The 27,319-nt window shown below is 32.7% G+C and overlaps 1 protein-coding gene across 1 annotated transcript in view; it reads left to right on the forward strand.

Moving 5' to 3' along the window:
- Nucleotides 1–27,319, forward strand: part of LOC143250842 (uncharacterized) — a 135,744-nt gene that overhangs the window by 77,987 nt on the left and 30,438 nt on the right. The window contains exons 19-22 of the mRNA XM_076501916.1: nucleotides 4,893–5,012; nucleotides 6,528–6,649; nucleotides 15,841–15,997; nucleotides 26,180–26,328. Coding sequence (XP_076358031.1) covers nucleotides 4,893–5,012; nucleotides 6,528–6,649; nucleotides 15,841–15,997; nucleotides 26,180–26,328 — 548 coding nt within the window. The remainder of the gene's footprint in view (nucleotides 1–4,892; nucleotides 5,013–6,527; nucleotides 6,650–15,840; nucleotides 15,998–26,179; nucleotides 26,329–27,319) is intronic.

Consider the following 27,319-nt stretch of genomic DNA (forward strand, 5'->3'; position numbering starts at 1 on the left):
CTCGTTATTTTTTTAGTTATTCAACTCCAATTTCGAAAGATAAATATAATAAAACCAAATAACATTAAAAAATCTGCAGTATTAAAGGAACTTAGCTCTGTAACATCTTCTCTTTTCAAATAGCGTACTATAATTTACCTTGGATAATTTTACAAAGTTGAATTACTAAATATCACGAAGTGATTTGAAATACAAGTTTACAGTTTTACGTATTTGACCTTATGGATTAAATGTACTATTCCCCCTTCTCATGCAGCTATGATTTGTAATCAGTGATGACAAGAAAACCCACTTGTAGAGAAAAATATATATGTAAAAACGACTGGTTTGGGTTGAGAAAATTTTTATGTAGAGGAGCGAACAACGTTCTGACCTTTTTCGGTCATCGTCAGGTTCACAAAGAAAGAAAGAGGTAACTAACTGATAGCTAATAGTTTGAAGGGGGTTGTGTAACTGAGTGTAGGAATGTAGAGGGCCTGCTTAGATGTTTGATTATATTTATTAATATCGATATAAAGGTGTTCCTTTGTATTGGTTTAATTTGGGCTTAAGTTGTTATATAGGGAAGGCTTCTTTAATTTTGCGTTTGTTTGTGTTTGTTTCTTTATTTAGTATTTGAGTGTTTTCTATGGTTATGTTGTGTTTATTTAATTAGCAGTGGTCGAAAACGTGTGAAGGTGACTTTTTATGTTCTTTGAATCTGGTTTCCATTTTTCTACTTGTTTCTCCAATATAGAAGTCGTGGCAGTTATCACATTGTATTTTATAAATAATGTTGGTGTGATGTTTGTCAGTGTAGTTTTTACATAGCATAGACCTTAGTTTTGTTCCTTGTTTTTTGAATAAATTTGGTATTAACTGTAATGTCATATTGGAGGTAATATTTACCTTGTTCAAGTAATGAATACTATTATTATAATGAAAAGTAACATATGTAACACCGTTACAATAATTGTCTCGTTCAATACGAGTTTTACTTGTAAAAGCGAAACAGCAGATGTGTTAAAATCCTACAGAGCTATAGAAACATTGCCCCTAGATACACCATCCCCTAAAGTTTTTTTTTATTTATTTCGTGTAAAGCTACACGAGGGCTATTTGCGCTATCCGTCCCTAATATAGCAGTGTAAGACTAGAGGGAAGGCAACTAGTGGTCATCACCAGCCACCCCCAACTCTTGGGCTACTCTTTTATCAACAAATAGTGGGATTGACTGTCACATTATAACGCCCCGACGGCTGAAAGGACGAGCATGTTTGGTGCGACGGGGATTCGAAACCCACGACCCTTGGATTACGAATTGAGTGCCTTAACCACCTAGCCATGCCGGGCCAACCACCTAAACTAACAATGTGTTCATTTTAACCATATAATAATATAATCAACCCACAGAAGCATTAACAGTCTTCATAAAACGAATATAAGTGAAAACTTTAAAGTATGTGAAATGAAATGTTTTTCAAAGAATTGTTATATACACTGAAACGCATAATTATATGGGTAGAGAAATAATATATTTATGTCATAAAACCAAATAAGTGGAATTGTAGATTCATATGTTAAATTATTACATGATATTTACAGATTTAAATAAACATCCTTTGTAGGATAATAATTGTAAAAATCGTGTTATGCTAACAAATTATAAAAGCGAAAATTATACTACAATATATCAACTGTGTACTGAATCATAAAAACACAGTACTTATAAAAAACTCAACATTAGCTGTGGTAAAACCTTTTCAGTAGTAAATTAACATTAGTGGCATATCCGCCTATAAACAAATAACTCAAAATACTGTTAAATATGTAAATAAAAATAAATATGAGTTAAGAAATCTTTAAAATTGTGTGTCAGTGGCTTATTTAGGTAGGGGCTAGAGGGGGCTCAGACCCATGGCACATGGTCTTAATAGAGGCCCATTGATAATTTTATTACATGTAAAATTGCATGGGATATAGGGCCCACAAAAATTATTAGCGACTGGGCCCACACAACGTTAAATCCACCATTGTCCTACACAAGTACAATAACGCCCTGCACTGATAGAAACATCATACACCTTAGTAAAACACATGTAATACGATTAATTATACGAACGAAAACGTAGGATAAGACAAATTCGAATATCCATACATCATATGTGAGTATCTGGGAGTTGAAAACTTTCCACTCATGAGATAACAAATTCTATTATTTTATGATTATGGTTGTGTTTATCATTCGTTTATTATTCCTTTTGTCGTTTAACTTATGTATGAATTTTTAATTGCATTAAAACGCTAAATCACCGTTTAAGTAATCAGTTGTATTTTGAATAAAGATATATATATATATAACCGTGACGAATGTTTGGTTGTTTTGAATTTCACGCAAAGCTGTTTGCACTCGCCGTCCCTAATTTAAGACTAGAAGGAAAGCAGCTAGTCATCACCACCTACCGCTAACTTTTGAGCTACTCTTTTACCAACGAATAGTGGGATTGAAATCATATGATAACGCGCACATGGGAGAAAGGGCAAGCATGTTTGGTTGACGGTGTTTGAACCCGCGACCCTTAGGTTGCGAATCGAGCGCCCTAATTTATGTATGTATACATATTGTATTTTTATTTATTTGTTTGTTTATGAGTTTAGCGCAAAGCTACACGAGGGGATCTGCACTATCCGTCTGTAATTTAGCAATGTAAGACTAGAGGGAAGATAACTAGTCATCACCACCCATAGACAATTATTGGGCTACTCTTTTACCAACAAATAGTGGGATTGAACGTCACTGGAAGAATGCCCACGTGGCAGAAAGAGCGAGCATGTTTGGTGTGACGGGGATTTGAAACCGCGACTCTATTACGAGTCGAACGCCCTAACCACCTAGCCATGCTGGGCCAGTATATATTGCAACTGATTTAATGTTATTTTAATATCTATGTTTGTTTCTGTTTAACACATATATAGAAATGTATGTAACATATTTTAAATGTGTATGGCGCAAGTCTCGCCTGTTTTCTGAATTTGTGGAAGATTCTCAAGTGTAAGACTCAACAATATATGTTTTACGAAAACATTAGCGTATCTTCGAATATTGTTGCCAAGTGAACTTTCGAGAATGTCGCCTTAAAGATTATAAATAGACACGCCGAGAGATATTTATATATATTATTGTTGGTCTGCTACAGCTAGTATACTATAAGTCTCGGAAGATATAATCGTGATTAACACTTATTCATCAACAAATTGCAGATATTTAATCAGGAATGTTTATAGATTTCGAACATTACAAACTGTTCAACGTCAGGGAATTAACTTCGGACGTTAATATTTCTACGAGGACATTAAATATCTATCTTCCTTTGTGTAAAGTAAGCTTGTAAACCACCTTAGGCCAAAAAAGAATGGAGCTATCTAGCATTTCCGTCAAGTGAAGTGTATCTGTGCATCAACATAAAAGTAATTTGCACCTCGTGAACCGTCGAAGAAGTACTCAGTTCCAGACAGGATAGATAACTTAATAATATTTGTAATAACTGTTATTATTAATCGTATTGTTGTTTGTATATCAAGATATGTTAGGGCTAAGAAGGAAAAATGTGTTCTGGTTTTGTCGGTAAATATCGTAAATTTAATACACATTGGCATTTATTTAACTTCTAAATTAAAATTAAGATTTCCAGCTATTTGAAATCGTAATACGTAGCATAATAAATCGGAGAGTCGTTCGAGGTGAATTATAATACGTAATAAGATATAATGTAAACATAAATACAATCTAAACAATTAATATTTACATTAAAATGAAGGACTGTGATAATAACAGTAAGACCAAACCTAAATGAAATTTCACATATTTATAACACAAAATAAGCCTTAACAAAAAATATAATGCTGCATAATCAAGATAAGTATAGCGAAAACGCTAAGATGCGTGATATAATTTGTGTCTGCGAAAGTAAGATCCAGATAGCGGTGGAGATATACTGTGTGTCAGTCACAACTTCTGTTCTCCGGCCCTCATTTGTAAAGAATAAAAGAGAAAAATAAATAATGAAATAACAAGATATTAGTGCTCAAGTACCCAACGTCCAACATCTATACCATCCTTTACTGCCTGCAGACAGTTGTGAGAAGGTGACTGCAATCAGAAGAAAAAAAACAACAACAAAAGAACAGGGGAAGAAATGAGGAACAACCATAGGGGGTAGTGAGGAAAAAATAAAACAAACTCCTGAAGTTGACATTCCAGATATACATGAGGGCTATCTGTGTTACCCGTCCCTAATTTAGCAGTGTAAGACTAGAGGGTCGGCAGCTAGTCATCACCACCCACCGCCAACTCTTGAGCTATTCTTTAACCAACGAATAGTGGGATTGACCAACATTATATAACGTCCCCACGGCTGATAGAGTGAGCATGTTTTGATGCGACGGGGATTCGACCGCCATTATGATAGTGAACTCTCAAATTAATCAGGTAATGTTAGTAGCACTACAAGTATATTATACTAGAATAAAACACCCATTGAGTTATCTTGAGTATATCTTGAAACTTTGTTATATTATATTTTATCTGCTTAAATGTTTTTAGAGTAAATCTTTTATGTGACACAAGTTGGCCTTACTGTGAGCTGTGAATTACGAAGTTGGTGAGCTTGATTTAAATTCGTGACGACTCTTCTCGCACTTTAAGCTGTGGAAGCAAGATACTTTTGAAAAGAGTATATATCATAAACAGACTCTTACAGTGCTGTATACTCATTTGACAGAACGATATTGATTATGTTTTGTTGAGTGAAAAATCTAAAGTTAATTATCAGAACACTTAACCCTAACTTTTAAAAATCTAAATAAAAATACTAGCATTTTTACTATTTATAGCTTCTAATTCCTTTGTCTAGGTGGTGTACCAGACCTCTCTACAGTAGCCAAGGAAGCTGTTGAGAATGAACCCATTCCGTTTCGTGGCTGCGTACGACGTCTATCTGTTAATGGAAGAGAGTACGACTTAACAGAAAACGGTCAATAGTACACTTAAACTCGTTTCTATAATCTATAATTAACTCTGACTCCAACTTTCTAAGATCAACCAAAATGTATTACGTTTTATGCAAATCAAGGTGACTGGAAATAGTGGAACACGCTTGCAAATTGGATAGTTGTAGATTGTTTGTTTGGAATTAAGTACAAAGCTTCCCAATGTGTTATCGGAACCTGGTTTATAGCAGTATGATCCTGCAGACGTACCTTAGTGTCACTGGGGGAAGAGGAGTTAGTAGAAGTAACGAATATTGTTTAATGTTTATTGAATATATATTTTATACATATATTACCTTCACCGGGTACTTTAGTACAAAACCAGCAAGGTAGTTTGAAGTATTGTTTGTTTGTTTGTTTTGGAATTTCGCACAAAGCTACTCGAGGGCTATCTGCACTAGCCGTCCCTAATTTAGCAGTGTAAGACTAGAGGGAAGGCAGCTAGTCATCACCACCCACCGCCAACTCTTGGGCTACTCTTTTACCAACGAATAGTGGGATTGACCGTCACATTATAACGCCCCAACGGCTGGGAGGGCGAGCATGTTTGGCGCGATCCCGGGACCCTCGGATTACGAGTAGCACGCCTTACAGGCTAGGCCATGCCAGGCCGAAATAGTGAATAAACTGATTATTTCCAAAGTCTTGATGTTTGAAAGGACCTTAAAAATCCAGATGTAGTATATTAACATATGAAGTCACGGTATATTAAAAATAACTTCTATCCTAGGCAAAATTTATCAGATGATACAGATTTTTACATGCATTTGAATCCTATTTAAAAATGGTATATTAGTTTCATTTTAAGGAAGTTTCTCCTTAGAATAATATTTTCTTTCTCCTCTCTAAGTTTACGTTTCTTTCTTGTACCCTGTCATTGAACATACTCGATTTTTCAGCATTATAATGTGTCGGTCAATTACACTATTCTTTAAGATACATTGCTTGCATTTATACTTAATATTGAAAATCACTGATTGAAGCAGTTCTCGTGTAACTTTGTGCAAAATTTGAAAAACAAACTCCTTAGTTGTTGTGCATTCCGATATTAGGTAATAATTAGTGGAAAACTATTCGTTACTGATAACCTGAAGCCGATTTTATATTAAGAATTGATGTTTTTCTTTAAATTGCAAGCATATAATAATTTTCTTAATAGCAATTTAAAAATATGTATAATTAATAAATCGGATAGAAAATAAACCATTTTTTTATTAAGTTTATCAAATAAACCTACTTTTAGAAAATTTCGCCTAAATTTTAGGTATCAAATTAACTATTATTAAAGGATTTCCTATTTATCCACAGTAAATAACACACTACCCCTTCCATATAAGCATGCTTACAGAGATACATTTTGTAGTAGAATAAACTTGTTTGAAACTTCTAAATGTAAGAGCATTTAATATGTGAAATACAACATTAGCAAGTTTTATGTTTTTAGGTAAAATTTTTGATTAACGAATGCAAGTTTTTATAGAAATTATGTTTAAATACAGGTTCAGTTGCTGGAAGAAATATTGAAGACTGTGATGGAACTCCTTGTGGTTATTCAACCTGCAGAAATGGTGGAACATGTTCAATGCATTCAGACGGAAACTTTGAATGTTATTGTACTGAGGTTAGGGGAAAGACTTTCAACATTATAGGCTTAAATGCTAAAGTGTATTTCATTGTTATGTTTTGATCCATTGCTATATAATTACAACTTCAAAAGAAAATCGTTCTAAAATAACTACAAAAAAATAATAAATATTTTTGAGTGAATTATTTTCAAGAAATTAATTTTGTTTAAATATGATATAAATAAAATCTTCAATTTGTATGCATCAATTTACCAAAATTTGAAAATTATGTGCTTAATACACTGAAATTAAATGGATACACGATGCAAATTAAAATTTCTTTGATAACCTTGTTTGTATTATAAATTTATAGTATACAATACGTAGTAATAGTTTTTGAAAATTATAAATAAATTGTATTGTGAAGATGGATGTTATCCATCTGTTACTAACCTATCACTAAGAAACCACTTCCTCTTTAGGTTTAATATACGATACCGTGTTAATTGCATTTTTCCATTTCCAAATTTCAGCATCAAATTAAATGGCTTATCAGTGTACCTAAAGTAAATTTTACTCTTAAGTGTAGAAAACGTTATAAATGAATAAATATAACCGCTGAAAAGTTTTAGCGTTAAATATATTACACTATAGGTAAAATACTAGCGAAACATTTAATAAGTTTACAAAACTCTCCTTGGATTGTGGTCACATCTTAAACAGCATATTTTCACATGGAAGAATATTGTACTTTTGGGAATAAGAAGGTGAGAAAACGTTTGTTGAAACTGATAGCTTAATAGATGTAATACTTTACCCTAACGATAAGTGTTTTTAGTAATGTCATGAATAACTGGTGTAAGAAAAAAAAAAAAGTCATAAAGTGTGACTTAGTGGTTAAGTATAGACAAGAGCAGTCATATTAATTAAACTTATTGTACATTAAGGAAGAATTAATGAGTACACTATAAATATGATATTGTAAAGGGATTTGATAATGTTATTAAATATTGAGAATAGTAGGACTAGGAGATACAAATAATCATTTTGAGAGAAATTATAAATAATGGATATGAAACAACGTTACAGGTAACAACTAAAACCATTGTTGCTATATATTACACAATTTGTACTGAAAAGGATGCTTATTTTTATTTTTAGCTTTATATTATAATTGAGTTTAAAGGGTATCAATTACTGTTGTTACCTCTGTATCTAGTAGAGCTTGTTTTTTAATAACTACGTAGATGCTTAACATTGACTTCATGACATGAGTCACATGTTTGATGTTCAAGACAACTGTGTAGTTTAATAAACTTTGGTTTTAGAAAATATATCGAGCATGACAACAAATTTAGGAAAGCTTTTACTTTTTGTGTTCACTTAAATAGATAATGCTATTATTTGAATGTAGAACACTCTATTTGATGTACAGTTTTACTAAATGAAGATGGCGGTCAGTATGACAGAATAATATTATTGAAACAAAAGATAAACAAGTCAATTATAATACATTGTCGTTATTTGTGTATGTACTTTATACTTAATATTGAAAATCATTGGTTCAAACTCTACATATGATATATTTTCTACGTAACTTCGTTGTTCACCATACTTTAGCTGGAGCTTTTGTCTGCCACTTAATTTAAAATTCAGTAAATAATCAACACGTGAAATGTGTGAGATTTTATTGTACAACACATTGAATTATATTTGTATGCACTCGATGGTGACAAAGCTAGCTGTTTCTAGTTCGTATTGATAAGCTCAGTTACAAGTTAAGAACTTTCCTAATTTCTAATACCTGCCTACAACAAACATTCAAATGTTCAGTGAAATCTGGGTCACATTTCAAATATAAATTACCTTACCCTTTCCTCACCCATAATCAAACTAATACATTTCTACTACATGGAAAAAAGAATGAAGAACTATCCTTCAAACATACGTATATAGTATGTATACTTCTTTTGGTTATAAATCTAATTTGTGTGTTTCTTTGACATAGTAATTTTTGTTCTCAATCATATTCATAATATTAGCAAACAACGCTTCTCTGTTTCACTACTTGTTTACTGTATTTTAGTATGTTGTAAAAAAATGCTGCTGACATTAATGAAATGGCAAAAAAAGATCAAATGCAACAGTGAAAAAGAATAACTAAACAGAGAAAAATGACAGTTAAGTTCCTCTACTATTATACAAACTGATTAAATCTCATGCTTATTTTATGGAAAAAGCCCATTACACGACTCTCTCTGTGTGTATACATGTATGTGTACATATAGAATGGTACAGCATGTTGAATTATATAGAGAATTAAATAACCGTCCTTTTCAGGACGAAAAAGTATGTAAATTATGTTACTGGTTATAACTACCTTGTCCAAATAATGGATAAAAATTAGGTTATAATAATTCAATAGAAATAAGAGTTTTGCATCATTTTCAGGACAATAATTGTAAACTTATGCTTACATTTACAAAATATTAATATAATCAGTATGTTAAATCAAAATCGGTTGTATATATTCTTTTTCTTTATCATAAGATACAATATTTTGTCAATAACATAATTATAAGGATAAACTAGTGAAACAGTGTGATTGTCATAAGTTTGCATTTTAATTAACCATTCTTTTGAGGATGACAAATGAATTTACACTGCCATATTCAAATAATGGGTAATATGTACGTTATAGTAGTTTTTTTTTTTGAAATAAGTTTTTGCATTCCTTTCAGAACAACAATTGTAAAAAATATGCTTAAATATAGAGGTCAAAATTATAATTAGTATGTTAAATCAAAATTCGTTTTGTATTTTCATGTCCTTTATGGTAAGAAACAATATTTTGCAAGAACATAATTATGTGAATAAACACAAACAAGAGAAACAGTAAGTTTTTAATGTTAAGTTATTTAGAAATTTTAAATGAGTATCCTTTGAAGACGATAAATGTTTTATATATAAAATATCGGAAAATGTAGAAAGTGGAGTTACATATAGAACTAATGAATTAGTCAAGTATTTTATAAGTAAAGTGAGTGTAGAACATAAATACATATAACAATTGATGACACATTAAGTCACATATGATCATTTCGTCATGATTGTGATTCCACTTTGTGGAAGTGTGACGTCATGGCAGCCCAGCTTTGCTCAAGAGTATACTAAGTGATTCATGCAGTTCTATCATTCAATAGACTTAATGGACCAGTGTTGAATTAGTCGGTCTAAAGTATAATACATATTGTAGGCGAGTATAGATTTATACAGTCCCAGTTTGTAGTAGTCATAGTGCGTGACTATAAACTGAAATTAGTCTAAAGTATAATAATACACGTTGTGAGCCAATGTAGGGTTGGATAAGCCTAGAGTTTAATAGAAATAATCTGCAAATATAGATTTGGACAGTACTGTGGTATAATGTGCATATTTGATGACTGTGAATTCAGACAATCATAGGGTATAATATAGAATCACACATTACACGTGCAGATTGTGGTAATTTGAGTTAATGAACGTGGAAACTAATGCATTCCTAGTTGTATTATAGATACAGGCAGACTACGGTGATTCTAGTTCATGAACTTGACAAAGAGTGCTAATTAGTGTTATACACGCAAAATTCAAAGTGGTTTCAATTGATGTACAAAATAAGGTGTAAATAATAGAATAAGCTCTATATGCCAATTGAGGAACTTTCAGTGACATAACTATTAAATACAGACCTTGATTATTTTAATGGTGTAGTATTAATGTATTCCTGAGGATAAGAATATACTAACAATGATACTAAATGTTTGCAAACTTGGAAACTTTTTATGATATATAAGATTCTTCAAGACTAAAATGCTTTTAATAACATAATATTCTTTCTATACTATCATAAGGTATGATAAATGTTTAAGCCACCCAATTTAGCCATATACTTCCATTTGTACGAAACACTATGATTGGGAGGTGATAAAGTGAAGTGCATATCCTACATTGTGCACAATTCAGAAAATAATATATTACTGTAAGTAGGTCACTGATCTGTGTGGATTTCTTTTGTTGATTGAAACTGTGCTATCCTGTGCTCTGTAAATGCATCAGCTTATGTATTGACCATTATGTAAGCCTCACTCCATCTTTAGAAGTAGTCGATTGTGATGTATTCATGACTTCTCTCAATATCCAGAAGTGGAACAGTGATATTTAGGGCTATCCTGTTCAAAAAAGGTTCAGCAATTCTCTGTTGGAGTTTATTTTCTCCAGGAGGGGAGTCTTTCCCTAGAAACTACGCACCCTACACTATTTATACCAGTATTGGTAATCTCAACTTGAATATGACTTGCATAACCAAATCTTAGCTCATACCTCACAGTACAGGTACCACACATTATGTATTCATGTTACATTTCTCTATTTGTCCTAGCAGGCTTTATCTCTGGAATGGAAAAGAGTGCCCATGCTAGGTCTGAGCTCTTGGAATGGGAAAGAGTGCCCATGCTAGGTCTGAGCTCTTGGAATGGGAAAGAGTGCCCATGCTAGGTCTGAGCTCTTGGAATGGGAAAGAGTGCCCATGCTAGGTCTGAGCTTTTGGAATGGGAAAGAGTGCCCATGCTAGGTCTGAGCTTTTGGAATGGGAAAGAGTGCCCATGCTAGGTCTGAGCTCTTGGAATGGAAAAGAGTGCCCATGCTAGGTCTGAGCTCTTCAGTTGCTCTTACTCAAATTCCTGAATTGTCATTTGTGGAATACAGCTGCTAGTGGAATCTTCTACTGTATAAATATAAATATGTAGCTATATTATTGATTGTTCTTACTCAACATAATGAAGACTGTAATGTCCAGATATTACTTGCCCAACCAGAGAAGAACTGCCATTGTTCTATAAATGTATTCATCAGTAAGTCACTGAGTTATATCTGTTATGCTGGGTCTATGTTGTTTGCATAACTTTCCTCTAGTTATCTGAAATGTAGTGATGACCAAGAACTTGTTTTTGACTTTGATAGTATAAACACAATCCTAACTTAACCACTAGCCTAGATTACTTCTAATTAGTGTACCACACATATATTCAGTCCAAGATACCGCTGGATACCTTTATGACAACAAAATAACATCAGAACCTCATCTCTTCTCAAGTATATAACCGTTCTAACTAATGTAGCCTACTTTTTGGATAGGAAACAATTAAAGTTAAAATGTGAGTTCTGTAGCTGCGTTATATGGTACTGATGCACTATAGCTAGTCTGGAATAAAGCACAGGACATCACTTGTGTATGTAGAGGTACTGTTATTCTCACTAGTACATACCCGTTTCAAAGTAAATCTAATGGATATTTTCTGCATTACATCCATTTAAAGGATGGCAATACCTGATCCAAGATTTGAGATGGCTACTTTCATTTTGGGATTAATATTTCCTTAGCATAATCAAAGATCTACCTCTGAATTTCCATCTCTTTGAATGACATTTGCCAGAATAAACTAAGTTTTCATTACCTAGAGAGGTAGTCTCACTTGGAGGGCTTTGTATGTTTCAAGGTATATGAATGATCTGTCTACTCTTGCATCAACCAAGAACTAAATTTCTTACTATCATGGATTCAAAGCTCTACCTAGCCCTAAGAGAGCTAGATGGACTTGTTCACTTTTCTATTCAGCAAGTTTGGGTGCTGTAGGCTATTTGACGAAACATGAGCCATCAGCTGGAATTGAAAGCCCTTTCACCTTTGATGTATGGCAACACAGAAACACTTCATGCCGTAGTATCCAAGATTCCCACTGACTACCAGCACAATTTTGAATTCCTCTCTGTACATGTGTCAATGTTACTGAGTTTTAATTAAAATTAATTAAACTACTTTACAAGCAATGTATTTTAATGAAATTGTCATTAACAAGTACATTATAAATCAATGTTTTACATTATCTAAGTTTCTAGCTCATTATTTTAAAAGAAATCTCTAAAAGAATAATCAAAATTTCAGTTTTGTTACCACTTGATATGCTCACAATTAAAAACATCTTAACTTTTGTTTCTTCTATTTTAGCTGAACTGTGTGTAATATAGATGTTTCAGTGCAGATGATCAAAGAACACACACACACACATAAATTGTTTACCAGTATTTTGCCTCAAATTCCAAGAACTGAGGGTTAAAGAACATTATAAAAATTTTCCCATTCGAGGTATTCCATGCCCATCTTCATAAGTAAACGTGGTGTTTCTAAGTAACAGTTTGAATAGCTTGCTCTTACTAATAGAAAGAGCAGATTTCTCACTATAAGGTATCAAGGTTATCATAAAACTGATCCAACATATCCTTTACAAAGGTTGTCACGCTGGAGTTAAGTCCATTGTTAAAGACAATTTTCTCTAGTATTTGGCTGTATTTCTCACTTTATACATGTTAGTTTGATACAGCGTTAAATTGCATTTAGATTTTACTCCTATATTATAGTTAATTATGTGTTATTTGTGTTCTAAAATCCGTATTTGAAAGGTTCAGTAATTTAAAAAAATACATTTTAAACTATTCGTTCATTTATGTACCCCGTTGAGATAGCAAGAAGTCTTCGGATTTATAACATAAAATCAGGGGTTCGATTCCTCTCGATGGACACAGGTGATAGCCCGATGTGCTTTGCTATAAGAAAAAAACACAAAACAAAACACATTCCTTCATCCATGAGGGTTAGATAAATAAGAGAGTGCAAAAGCATTTTCCAGGGGCTAAAATGATGATAACAATTATATCACCCACGGTCACTCATTGACGTGTTCAACATAAATAATCAAAATAAGAAATAGCAAAGGAAAATAAAACATTAAAATAAACTGTGAAAAGTATTGACTTAAAATTACATGTACAAGTCAAAGAAGATATTTTAAGATTATTCAACAAAGAAATAAAATTTACCTTTCTTCATTTTAAACATTTCATTCACTAGTTAGTTATATAATAGTGAAAATGAAATACATACATTTACCTCAATAAAATGTAATATCCATTTAGTAGGTTCTGGACATTATGGAAGTGAAACATGAAATCTATGAGATAACAAATATTAACTTTACACTTAACGTGAAAATCACCATGTAGGAAAAATACTCAGAGTCGAAGTGCAAGTAAACATGTTAATAACGAATTTTTATTAAAAATAGTAGAAAAAGCATAATTAAATATTTTATTTTTTCTAAAATTGCATACTCTTAGACTAGTTCTTGTCACACTTAAAACAATTTCACACACTAGTTCTATTTTTAGAACAAAATATGACAAAAGCAACGTCGCCTATTTACAATGTAAGTAGCCAATAATCATAAGCTAGACCAAAACAAAGTAGGAGTTTCACTCGTCCCATCCTAATGACATCGAGGTGGTTCCTCTATATTAACTTATCTACAAATATGCTACAGTCGTTGTAGAATAGGCTTTATCATGCAGATAATACATTTGCATATGTGGCCGAGCCATCTAGTGCACCCTTCTTCCAAGCTTTAAGTTTGAGCCAATAGATTTTCCAATTCGATACAGGGTTGAATTGGCAACACAACTTTGCTATGACTGGATTTCAGATCTCTTTTTTACACTTCATCTATATGTTCAATGATATCCCACACTGACTGTCCAAGCTCAAAATCAAGCACTGGACTGTTTACTCCTGAGTCCTAACTATTTCAGATAAGACTTCCTTAGCCAGTTTTTTAAAACATCGTGAATAAAATCTGTTTACCTCATTCAGAAGGACCGCTGCTGCGAGACAGAATTTCTCCGTTGTGGGCTTTTGGGCATAACTGACTTAAATGCCATTGTTTTTACAGGTGTTGGATTGGTAAGTATCTTGGTAATTCTGATACCTTGATGAACAGTTTATTTCTGGTCCGTGGTGGTGAAGCAGCTCGTTGCTCTCAGGATCTTATTTTGCGGCTCTGCTTAACTCCAGACTTTATTGTGAACCATGATTATCTTGTCAGTATATCTCCACGCCTAAAGAAGCTTACTAGCACTCCATGATTCATGGTCTTTACTCCTGCGAGTTCACTTTCTTACCAGCCGAGAAAATAGTTCTTAGTGTCTGCGACTGTCGACCAGCAGCACTTTCACTCCTTTTTCGGTTACCCTTGACCAGAGCTAGAACTGTGGTACTATGGCTGATAAAAGCCTGAAAGTCGTATAGAGACTACACTACACAGCCTGATATATGCCAGGTACCATTCCACTTAAGTAACTCTCATGTTTTGCTGTTTATTTGCTAAAACTGATACTCTGTGGCAAGGTTTGATCTGTCTTTACCAGAAGTGACCCAATCTGCTCTGTGGCAAGGTTTGATCTGTCTTTACCAGAAGTGACCCAATTGCTCTGTGGCAAGGTTTGATCTGTCTTTACCAGAAGTGACCCAATCTTTTCTGTGGCAAGATTTGATCTGTCTTTACCAGAAGTGACCCAATCTTCTCTGTGGAAAGGTTTGATCTGTCTTTACCAGAATTGACCCAATTGCTCTGTGGCAAGGTTTGATCTGTCTTTACCAGAAGTGACCCAATTTGCTCTGTGGCAAGGTTTGATCTGTCTTTACCAGAAGTGACCCAATCTTTTCTGTGGCAAGATTTGATTTGTCTTTACCAGAAGTGACCCAATCTTCTCTGTGGAAAGGTTTGATCTGTCTTTACCAGAAGTGACCCAATTGCTCTATGGCAAGGTTTGATCTGTTTTTACCAGAAGTGACCCAATCAGTTGCAGAGAAGCCAGTTTCAGAGATATTCGTGGTGTCATTTTGTGATGGACTTCTCTAGACTCAACACCTCTCTTATAAAGCTATCTTCCTCCAGTTGTGCCACTTGACTGTAATTACTTTCACATTCTGGTTGGTAATTATTAGCGTTAACTAGTAATATATTTAATGGGTGAATAGATAAGTAATATTTTTACATTTTCATGAATAATATTCGAAGGACATTGTTTATTGGATTAAATTTTGCTTTTGCATAACCACAAATTTTCCTTCCTTCCGTTTAAAGAATTACTATAGAAGTCAGTTACAAGGAATGAGTGAAAACATTATAAACGCGGTTTGTCCTATCTAAATATTAAATACAATATAATGCAAAATATGAAGAAAAGATATAACACTGTTATGAAAAAACAGTAGCAATTTAATTATTTCTTAACTGTTTGTTTTCAAATAATGCTATTAATAACAATATTTGAATGCAATGTAAAGTGTATTTCAAATAAAGCGTTTTATTTATAGAACTTCACGGGAAGATACTGTAATGTTCCAATACAGTGTTTTAACCACAGCTGTGAAAATGGTGGAACGTGTAGACCACTGACAAGTCCAAGCTTTTCAGGTGTAAATTACACTTGTGACTGTTCTTTAGGCTGGGGAGGAATGCTGTGTGAAATTGGTGAGTTTGTCTAATTACTCCAAAAGTGTTTTATGTATCATAAATCAAAGAATATAAAATTTGATGACAAACTAAAAACAGTATTTTCTTAAACTAAGTGTTGGAATCATGTGTTTATCTTTGCAAGTCTATGTTTCTTAAAAGAATACTTAACAATTTATTTTACTTATTTGATAAAAGAATTAAAATTTATGAAAGCACAATAATGAGAATGCTTCATAGATGTTTTAAGAATGTTTTCCTTGAAAGAGAAAATAGTGTAAATAGTCTTACAAAATATAATTGAATATTTAACTCGTGTACTAAATATTAGTTAGAAAAAAGATTACACGGCCAGTTGGTGTGTAGTTAATTTTAATATTTTTTTATTCTTAATTACTGTTAAGACAACTAAAGGTATGTTGTAAAGAAACTGAATACTGATGCAAGAGTCACAGATGTTATTAACTAACACTTACAACAATTTAGGTATTATAACACAAGAATGAAATACACAGTTGAATCCGATATCAAAAGTTCATCCACATGAACCATTACTTAAATTATACCATCAAGATAAGTTCCATTATTTCTTTTTCTATTGGTGGCTTATTTTCTTGTCGGCTTATATTTTAAAATAAATGATTTGACGAATAACTTAAGTTCGGTATATTATTTTTTGTTAAATACGTGTAGTTCTTACTATATTTAAAGGACACTGTTACTTCAAAAGCATATAACTCAATTTTCTTTTACATAATAGAAAAACTGACAATTATCACTCTGAATATATTATCTTTTCCTATTTGTATTTTATAAAATATAAAAATTAATAGTATGCAATTAGCATAATCTTATATTAATAAACAATCTACCTTCAAATACATTATCATTGACATTTTAGCAACTTTGGAAGACTCATCTCGTAAGGATTTCAGCAAATTTCTAAATCATTGAACAGAATTTCCCCTTTAAAGTAAAAAAATTACTAATCTATTAATTGAAGCATTGTCCTTTCATAGTCGTATCTACTACTCACATTTGATGAAACTAACTATCACCAGTTTTTCGTAGTCGTAACTACTATTAGGTTGAGAAATAATTCGTGAGCGTTTTTAAATAATTTCATTCAAGCATTACATGCAAGACTATACAATACTTCAATGCATGAACACATTACACCCAAAACATTTATTATGATACTTTATTTCATGTAATACCTAGGTATATAGTATGCATTGTTGTAAACGAAATTGCAAGAAATTAAATGCGAAAAGCAGATGGTGTCGAAAATGCTCGATTTTGTCCACTTGACATTCCATTTAATGAGCTGAAAATGAAAGCAAAAATTAAAGACATATGAAAATCAAACACACCATCTATTAGAGCAAAAAATTATCCACCAAATGACATGAAATATTTTGCGAAAGCGTTTCATTTATGAATATATTTGTTTAACTTGAAAAAACGCTCACGAATTATTCCTCAACCCAATATTAATAAATCAATATTACTGTTCATAACTGCAGTATTCAGAATGAACTTAATGTAAACCAGCATAGAAGCTTTCACTCAGACATCTCACACTGCTTCATCTTTTATCTGTAACTGTCTAATGTATTCTTTACAGTTTTCCACATGAAGGCATTACACTAAAAATTCACTTAAGTAAGCCATTAGGCCTGACCCTGACCCTTTTGGAGAATTCACATTATTCCAAAAATACATCAAGATTTGTAGATCTTTATTTCTTTTTTTTTGTCATGAGGGACACTTTGAAGTGTTTAACAGGCACCTTTGACACTAAAGTAGCTTCATTTTATTTATCAACCAAAAAACACTGAAGTGTCCAGTGATAGAGACACGTGATACTTTTGCTACACTTTCAGCATGAATCTTAGTTTTCAAGGTGACTTTTATGCATCTGTAAACTAATCTTTGCTGGACTAAAGCATTGTTTGGGGAAAAGAGTTCAGCATTCGGAATCTAGTCTTTATTCGGGTGCAGTATATTTATAGCACTATCTATCCCTTAAACCTAAAACTAGGCTACTGTGTGATAACTTTTTATAAGTTATCGATAGGGAGAATATGGCCTAAGGATTTGAATTATAGTATTTTTTCAGACATTTGTTTATTTTTGGCTGAGCATACTTGTTTTGCTTCCTTCTTCCATGGCCTAGACTTGTATTTTTTATATAATATACCTCAGTGTGCCATTCTGAAATTTGCCAAAAAGGTGGTCTCAGAATGTATAATTCAGGCTTTTCTTTTATGTTTTTATTAACAAATGTCCCGGGGCTGCATGCCCCGGACCTCCCTAGCATGGCTTCGCGCCTGCATCAAGAACTCAAACTAAACCCCCCTCCAATGGCCATTTGTGGCTACGTCCCTGCACAGCGTCCCCCATAATTCGTGGTAGGTGTCATACATTGAGGGGTGTGTTTGTGTGTGTTTCTTTTAGCAAAGCCACAAGGGCTATCTGCTCAGCCCACCGAGGGGAATCGAATCCCTGATTTTAGCGTTGTAAATCCGGAGACATACCGCTGTACTAGCGGGGGGCACATTGAGGGAAGTATAATATCTTTCACTTCCCTTCTTCCAATGGTACAACCTATGCTTTGAACCAGATATTTTAAACTTGGAATCATTCATTCATAACACCCATTTCCAATTATCAGCAGTCAAGTTTTTGTACCTTTTAGCAAATTTCAACCTCTTGACATTATTTGAAGGTTGAAGTAATGTTTTTTTTAACTGCTACACGACCAAATATTTCATTCTCGTTGAATCGTCTTAATACTGTACGTCTATACAAGTTTCTGTCATTTGGTAAGCGGTCTTTTATCTCATGCTTGAGATCAGTTGCTTTGGGGAGTATTTCTGCAGAAATTTGTCGAAGAATCCAGTCAGCATCTCGTAAAGCTTTTATGTGAACACTCTGCTCTGTTGAAATTTCTCTACGCTTCTTGAGCCGTGGCATGACAACAAAACTTAATATATAGTGTTAAACTTTGTTTCATGATGGTTTATTCGTGAAGTACTATTAACTTGATTTTTTCTAGCACATACCCGTACCATAGTTTCTTCCTCTATCGTTAAGACACAGCATGCGTTACCATGATAGTTGTTTCATGCCCTAATTTGATCAGCATGCTCATTCAAGCAGATCCCTTATGGCATTCTCTTGTTACAAGTAAAAAGGAATTCTAAAGAATTATAAATATTCTTACCCTTTGTCATTCAGTTGTCAACAGAGATCAGTGAAGCATTGACATTGTGTCGAAATTTACACTATGTAATGACATGGAAGAATTAGCCCCATAAATTGGTAGAAAAAATGATAAAATATTCTCTTGTCCTAACACTTTTGCACAGTACAACACTGCATCATTGTTGTATTCGTTTTATTTTTCTTCATTATGGCTCCTTTCCTTTGTATTTATAGTTTCAAAAGTATTTTTTTCATATAGGCCAAATGTTAGCTGCTCAATGTTTACTACATCCTATGTAGTTTTTATACAATATAGGAATTTCAGGATCACAGACAGGTTTCTCCCATCCTCTTTGTGTCATCAAAAGTTACGTTCAGTAGTATTTGTCATAGCTTTTATTCCTTATAAGTCGTTTCCATCCTTTTTATGCTTATGCCAATTACTTTAGACTCTTTTGCTCATTTTATTGGGTGCCAGAGACTAATATTCAACCACGTTATCATTAGTGAGTCCTTCTTGCCATTTTCTTTTAGTGTATCAACTTTTATACTGCTTGTCTACAATAAAAAAAAAAGCCTTGAAATATCTGTTTCAAGTTATGATTGAAGGTAGTCGAATTCTGACTACTTTTAAAGGATTTAGTTATTAGGCCTAAGTCTGATACATACATTATTTTTACTTTAAAAACATGCTCAACGTTCTCATTCATTTCTACCTTTAGAATTTCACCAGTTGTTGCACATATAGATATTTCTGGTTGTAGGCTTATTCTTTTTCTTGATTGTCATGGTTGAGATACTCAAATTATCAATGTCTTTGTGAAGGTCACAATGTTTGATAATAAAGCTCGTGTTAGATGCACTCATCATCATACAATTTGTTTAAAGTCAGAGAGATCGTTGCTCTTCCTGGTTGTTATGCAGATTGACCTTGGTCTGAATACATCCCAATGTTTAAAGAACTCATATAACCATCTGACACATCACATATGGAACAGTGGTTTTAGATGGATACCTTAACTTTGGATTTGGTTTTCACCAATTAGAAAAAGCAAAAGTTTTGAAAGTGAACGCTGTTATTGGTTAGACATTGTAAAAATACACTTCTTGTTATTGGTTAGACATTGTAAAAATACACTTCTTGTTATTGGTTAGACATTGTAAAAATACACTTCTTGTTATTGGTTAGACATTGTAAAAATACACTTCTTGTTATTGGTTAGACATTGTAAAATACACTTCTTGTTATTGGTTAGACATTGTAAAATACACTTCTTGTTATTGGTTAGACATTGTAAAAATACACTTCTTGTTATTGGTTAGACATTGTAAAATACACTTCTTGTTATTGGTTAGACATTGTAAAAATACACTTCTTGTTATTGGTTAGACATTGTAAAAATACACTTCTTGTTATTGGTTAGACATTGTAAAAATACACTTCTTGTTATTGGTTAGACATTGTAAAATACACTTCTTGTTATTGGTTAGACATTGTAAAAATACACTTCTTGTTATTGGTTAGACATTGTAAAAATACACTTCTTGTTATTGGTTAGACATTGTAAAAATACACTTCTTGTTATTGGTTAGACATTGTAAAAATACACTTCTTGTTATTGGTTAGACATTGTAAAAATACACTTCTTGTTATTGGTTAGACATTGTAAAAATACACTTCTTGTTATTGGTTAGACATTGTAAAATACACTTCTTGTTATTGGTTAGACATTGTAAAAATACACTTCTTGTTATTGGTTAGACATTGTAAAAATACACTTCTTGTTATTGGTTAGACATTGTAAAATACACTTCTTGTTATTGGTTAGACATTGTAAAAATACACTTCTTGTTATTGGTTAGACATTGTAAAAATACACTTCTTGTTATTGGTTAGACATTGTAAAAATACACTTCTTGTTATTGGTTAGACATTGTAAAAATACACTTCTTGTTATTGGTTAGACATTGTAAAAATACACTTCTTGTTATTGGTTAGACATTGTAAAATACACTTCTTGTTATTGGTTAGACATTGTAAAATACACTTCTTGTTATTGGTTAGACATTGTAAAAATACACTTCTTGTTATTGGTTAGACATTGTAAAAATACACTTCTTGTTATTGGTTAGACATTGTAAAATACACTTCTTGTTATTGGTTAGACATTGTAAAAATACACTTCTTGTTATTGGTTAGACATTGTAAAAATACACTTCTTGTTATTGGTTAGACATTGTAAAAATACACTTCTTGTTATTGGTTAGACATTGTAAAAATACACTTCTTGTTATTGGTTAGACATTGTAAAATACACTTCTTGTTATTGGTTAGACATTGTAAAAATACACTTCTTGTTATTGGTTAGACATTGTAAAATACACTTCTTGTTATTGGTTAGACATTGTAAAAATACACTTCTTGTTATTGGTTAGACATTGTAAAAATACACTTCTTGTTATTGGTTAGACATTGTAAAATACACTTCTTGTTATTGGTTAGACATTGTAAAAAATACACTTCTTGTTATTGGTTAGACATTGTAAAAATACACTTCTTGTTATTGGTTAGACATTGTAAAATACACTTCTTGTTATTGGTTAGACATTGTAAAAATACACTTCTTGTTATTGGTTAGACATTGTAAAAATACACTTCTTGTTATTGGTTAGACATTGTAAAAATACACTTCTTGTTATTGGTTAGACATTGTAAAAATACACTTCTTGTTATTGGTTAGACATTGTAAAAATACACTTCTTGGGTTTAGGAGCTACTTAAGCTACAAAGTTGAATTAAAAAACAAACAAACAAGATGGGATAAATAGTTACTACCTTAATTATAACAATTATAATTTACAATACCTCTCAGACAACCAGCAGAAGAGAGGAATTAGGTGCACTAATAATGGAAAGTTCTTGGATCTTTGGTTTAGATGTTTCCATTTGAACTCCAACTGTTAAATTGCGTAGAAATAGACAAAATGTACGTTCACATAAAGAAAACTTGTTTAATTAAACTAACCACTAACACCACAATAAACAACAGACTATAAACAATAATATTTTATGTTTTAAATAACAAGTACGATGAATACTTTAACAATCGTTGCTTGCTAGTGTATGTTCTTCTTCCTAGTAAACTAAGTTAGAATATAAGAATTTAACATAGAGAGTTTCCAAGTCAATTGGAAAATAGTAAAGTTATCTTTCATTTAAAGTCTATGAAACTAGAAGTCTTACTTGGATTTCACTTAAAAATTATCAACTCTTATTTTAAATAAAAACACTCAATGCATCATGATACTGATGTTTACATTTGAAATATGTGAAAAACTTCATAAACCACGAGCCAAAGATAACCTCAATGCTGCATGAGAACTCGAGAAATTCTTGATTATTAAAATAACGGATACTAAACTGATATACATAAATTTGATACAACAACTGCAGAGGTTCTCATCTAGAAGTTTATATGCAAAAACGGCTCGCTTGGGTTGAGAAAACATTTCACATAGAAGAGCGAACCCAAGCGAGCCGTTTTTGCATATAAATTTCTCAACAAGTGGGTTTCTCGACATCACTGATTCTCATCTAGAAGATAAAGTTACAGAAATCTAAGAACTTTAAGAAAATAACTAAACTCTAAACTGCACAGAGAAAGAAAAAAACTTGAAAACTGCACTCAAACTTTAAAAATTGGAAACATTGAGTAAAGAACAATAAGAAGCTCTTAAAACTATTCTTCAAACTCAAACACTTCCATAAATATATCACCAAATACTCAAGCTGCTAACACATGAAAACAGTTATTGAGTTTCGTTAAACTGGCTAGCCAATGGGTGGTACAGACCAAGGGTGATTCACCCTTACTTATTACTTGATCTGCTGACAAAAGTAACTTGGTTTGCTAACTAATTGCTTTGTAAGTTCTGTAAGAAAATGAGACAAGTATCCTAGAACACCATTTACCACATTAAAAAAAACATTGGTAGTTCACTTGAGTGCCTCACTCAAATAAGAACAGCTTAATTTTAAAAGCTTTAGTTTTTTAACTAAAGGAGTGATAAACATGCACATCCCCACTTGATATTTTCCTATGATAATTATTTCCAAGCTGGCTGGCCATCTCTAATTCTAGAACTACCAAAAGAATCCAGATTAAAATTTATTTACTTTGTTGTGAAAAATTCAACATGATTCACTCTTCTGCTAAAATTAATTTTCTGAATAATACTTTACACTACAAAACAACAATGCCACACAATATACCAGCTACAAAAACATCAAAGTAATTTCAATGCATGACATGAAATGCAACATAAACACTGAGGTATTACTAAACTGAAAATGATTCATAGCTAATTTCTTCCATCTTAGCAACTAGAGTTTACGTATCTTCAACAGAATATAGTGACAAACACTACTGAAAAGTAGGAAAACTGAAAATTGTCGGTAGGGTTAAGAACTTGATTTTAAGCAAAAAAGTTAGGATTGAAAATATGGGACTGAACAAACTCTGTCAGTTAGAGACATGATCAGTAGCGTGAGTTAAGGTTGTAATGTCCCAATTACAAACGTATACGTGGTTCTAAACAAACCCATCAGAGCAAAGTGAAAAACTGAAAATGAAACTTGAGGTTAGTTCCATGTATATGAACTACACGTGCTCACTAATATCTCTAGTACCTACAGACTGTGGTCAACGCAGGTGTCCTACAGTCATGAACTTGACCTTTACGAGAGCTGCCTTAACAGTGAGCTGCTGCTATCCTATACCAAACTATATTCTCTCCATAACTGTCCATTTGTTTGCTAAAAGAGCTCTGAACTGATAGAGAAAAAAATTAGGGAGTAAAAGTGTCCATACTAATGACAGATATATATCAAAAGTGTATGGCTGTCAACCTGATTTCTTTGGCTGGGAGAATCAATTATCACTGTACTTTCATTGCTAGCTAGTTTTGTCAGCGACAGACTTCACCAGAGACGATAACATCTCATGGAGGTGTTACATCTTCATCCCTGCATCACAATCTACATTTTCATGGAGAACTGGGCTCGTACTTATTTATGTTACAATCGTATTCAGGACGATAATAACCACATCTCATGGAGGTGTTACATCTTCTTCCCTGCATCACAATCTACATTTTCATGGAGAACTGGGCTCGTACTTATTTATGTTACAATCGTATTCAGGACGATAATAACCACATCTCATGGAGGTGTTACATCTTCCTCCCTGCATCACAATCTACATTTTCATGGAGAACTGGGCTCGTACTTATTTATGTTACAATCGTATTCAGGAGCGCGAATTCTTAAAAACTTCTACATAATAAATAAAACATCTAGTTTCCTAAAGATATAATTTGTCATTCCAAGATGTTTGACGTGTACTATCCATGACAATGATGCAAAAGAACGTAGATACTAGTGTAGGACAATGACGAATACTGTAGGCAAAGTATATGGCGGAAATAGAAGTCAGCGGGATGGAGCAAGGTGGGTGACAGAGCATCTTATCCTATGACGGACACACTTATGAAAATTATTGAATTTGAAGTTAGTTGCGTAAATGACATATTCAGCTGTCTCTGATCCTTCGTTATATTGTTTGCGATTTGAAAACTGAAATTTCTTAAAATATCTTATTTGTAACCTTAAATTGAAAGTTTTTACTTTAGATGAAAATTGTCAAACAATATAGGCCCGGCATGGCCAAGTATGTTAAGGCGTTCGACTCGTAATCCGAAGGTCGCGGGTTCGAATCCCGGTCGCACCAAACATGCTCGCCCTTTCAGCCGTGGGGACGTTATTATGTTATGGTCAATCCCACTATTCGTTGGTAAAAGAGTAGCCCAAGAGTTGGCCGTGGGTGGTGATGACTAGCTGCCTTCCCTTTAGTCTTATACTGCTAAATTAGGGACAGCTAGCACAGATAGCCCTCGAGTAGCTTTGCGCAAAATTCAAAACAAAAAAACAAAAAAAACAATAAATTACGTCGTGCTTTAATTATTCACATTAATGCCTTCTGGAGTTACGTGAACAATATTTACATATATTCATTCTAGGCTCTAGATGGCAGCACGTGTGTAACTGATTAATTACAGCAGCGGCCACTTTCATTGAAATGGACAATTTTACCTCTCTTTCCCGTAATAAGCTGCAATAAGATCAAATAGGGAGCGTGGTCTACAAATATATACACTGGTGGGCCCTAATTAATTGGGTGGTCATTGAACTTCATAACATTGAACCAAGACAAAGGAAACAAGTAAACTATGGCTTTTTCTAATAAATTATAAAGATATCTTTAAAATTCCCGCTTTGATCGACAGAAGGAACCTCAATAAAAATATTTTAAAAGAGAATGTATTTAATTTTGGGTTCGTATGGAAGTTAACTAATTAATTAATGAAAAAATTACATAAATAGTAAGCAGTAAGGATGAAACACAACACGTTAGTTAAATCTTATATTTAAACTCCAGTAACTTGAGCTTGTTGTTAACAAGTTATTTACACTTTATATGTTTGAGACTCAATTGTCTGTATAGACAAAAAGCTTTCTTGTACAATATGAGCTTCCAGTAAAAAACAAAAATCTTGCATATTAACATTTTTCGTGCACTTTGTTGATTATACCATGACAGAATATTAATTAAAAGGATTGTTCTTTTATATGTAGGCATGCTACATCATACGGCTTTATATCAAAAGCCACATCTAGATATACTGACATGAATATACAAATGTTTTATTTTTATTTAACTGGTTTATGTATTGAGAACGACGAACGATAACTACAAGGAACTTCAAAGTATTTCTAAAATCAAATAATCGAAGCGATACGATGAGTACTTTCTACCATTAAATAAATCAGTTTTCTGATCCTTATTTCTAAATTTCTAATTTCTTTTTAGATTATTTATTTTGATGTTTCTTTAAATAATTTTTTAATTTCCAAATGTTCAAACCCTTTAGCTCTTGAAGTTGATGTAGCGAGGTTTTCAGGAGAGAGCTATCTTCATATTTTCGATCAAGATTACGAGAATCTCAACTTGTTCCACACACACCTGTCTTTCCTCTTCTCGACTACTAATGACAGTGGTTTAATGTTTTGGAATGGTAAGGTAAGAATTATTGCAAGCAAGGTAGGCTGTTTTGTACATACATATGTCATATCTTGTAGTAGTGTATGTTGCTGAGAAATTCAATCAATAAACCATGGAGTCTGAGAGTTGACAACTATGATTCTTCGTTGTTCTCTGTACGTTGCTTCTTACAACGATTTTATAAATTCAAACATTTTTATTTTCATCTATCCAAGTGAGTCTTTGCCTGCCTTTTGCTTTTCTTTCCTCGAGCTTTAACCATCAGAATATCCGCCAATTTTCCCCTCAAGTCTAATTATATGCCTAAATTTGCGCATATTCCACTTCCTTCTTATGTTCTTGAGTTACCTTTTCTCTTTGCATGTTCCAGTCCTTCCATATTAATCTTATTTCTATGTACTTACCTTTACCATTTACATATAACAGTATATTTAAAATGTTACAAACTGTTTTTTGTTTCAACGGACAAAGGCCACGTTTCACTTTATTTTTCACTTTTAGAGTGACACCTCTTCTGGACGTGTTTTAGATTCAAATAATATTAAGCTGATGAATCACATCGAGTTTAAGTGGAAGCTAAATATTAAAAAAAAAAAATCATTAACAACCGGGAAAAATAAAAATATTATTTTTAATAAAGTTCCAGGTATGAAAGAAATGAAATATTAGAAACTTATTTTGTGAGCTTTTTGATTGTGTTCAAAATGACGCTGAAGTTGTAGTGAAAAATGTTTTACATCGGAGGTGAGTGATGTAGCTGTATAAACCAATTTTTATCTATAAGTATTACTGCTGGTAATGATAACGTAGAACGTCACTGTCTCATTTAAAGTCTCTCTTGTAGAGCTGCCCCCTCTATTTAGTGTTATTTATTGTAAAATTATTTAATATTTTATTATTTTGTTTTTATATTTTCCTCTTTTATGTTTCATGAACATATTAAGCATCTTAAAGGTTGTTGTTGTTGTTTTGAATTAAGCACAAAGCTACACAATGGGATTTCTGTGCT

This window comes from Tachypleus tridentatus, chromosome 5 (assembly GCF_004210375.1).
Source record: "Tachypleus tridentatus isolate NWPU-2018 chromosome 5, ASM421037v1, whole genome shotgun sequence".
NCBI lineage: Eukaryota > Metazoa > Arthropoda > Merostomata > Xiphosura > Limulidae > Tachypleus > Tachypleus tridentatus.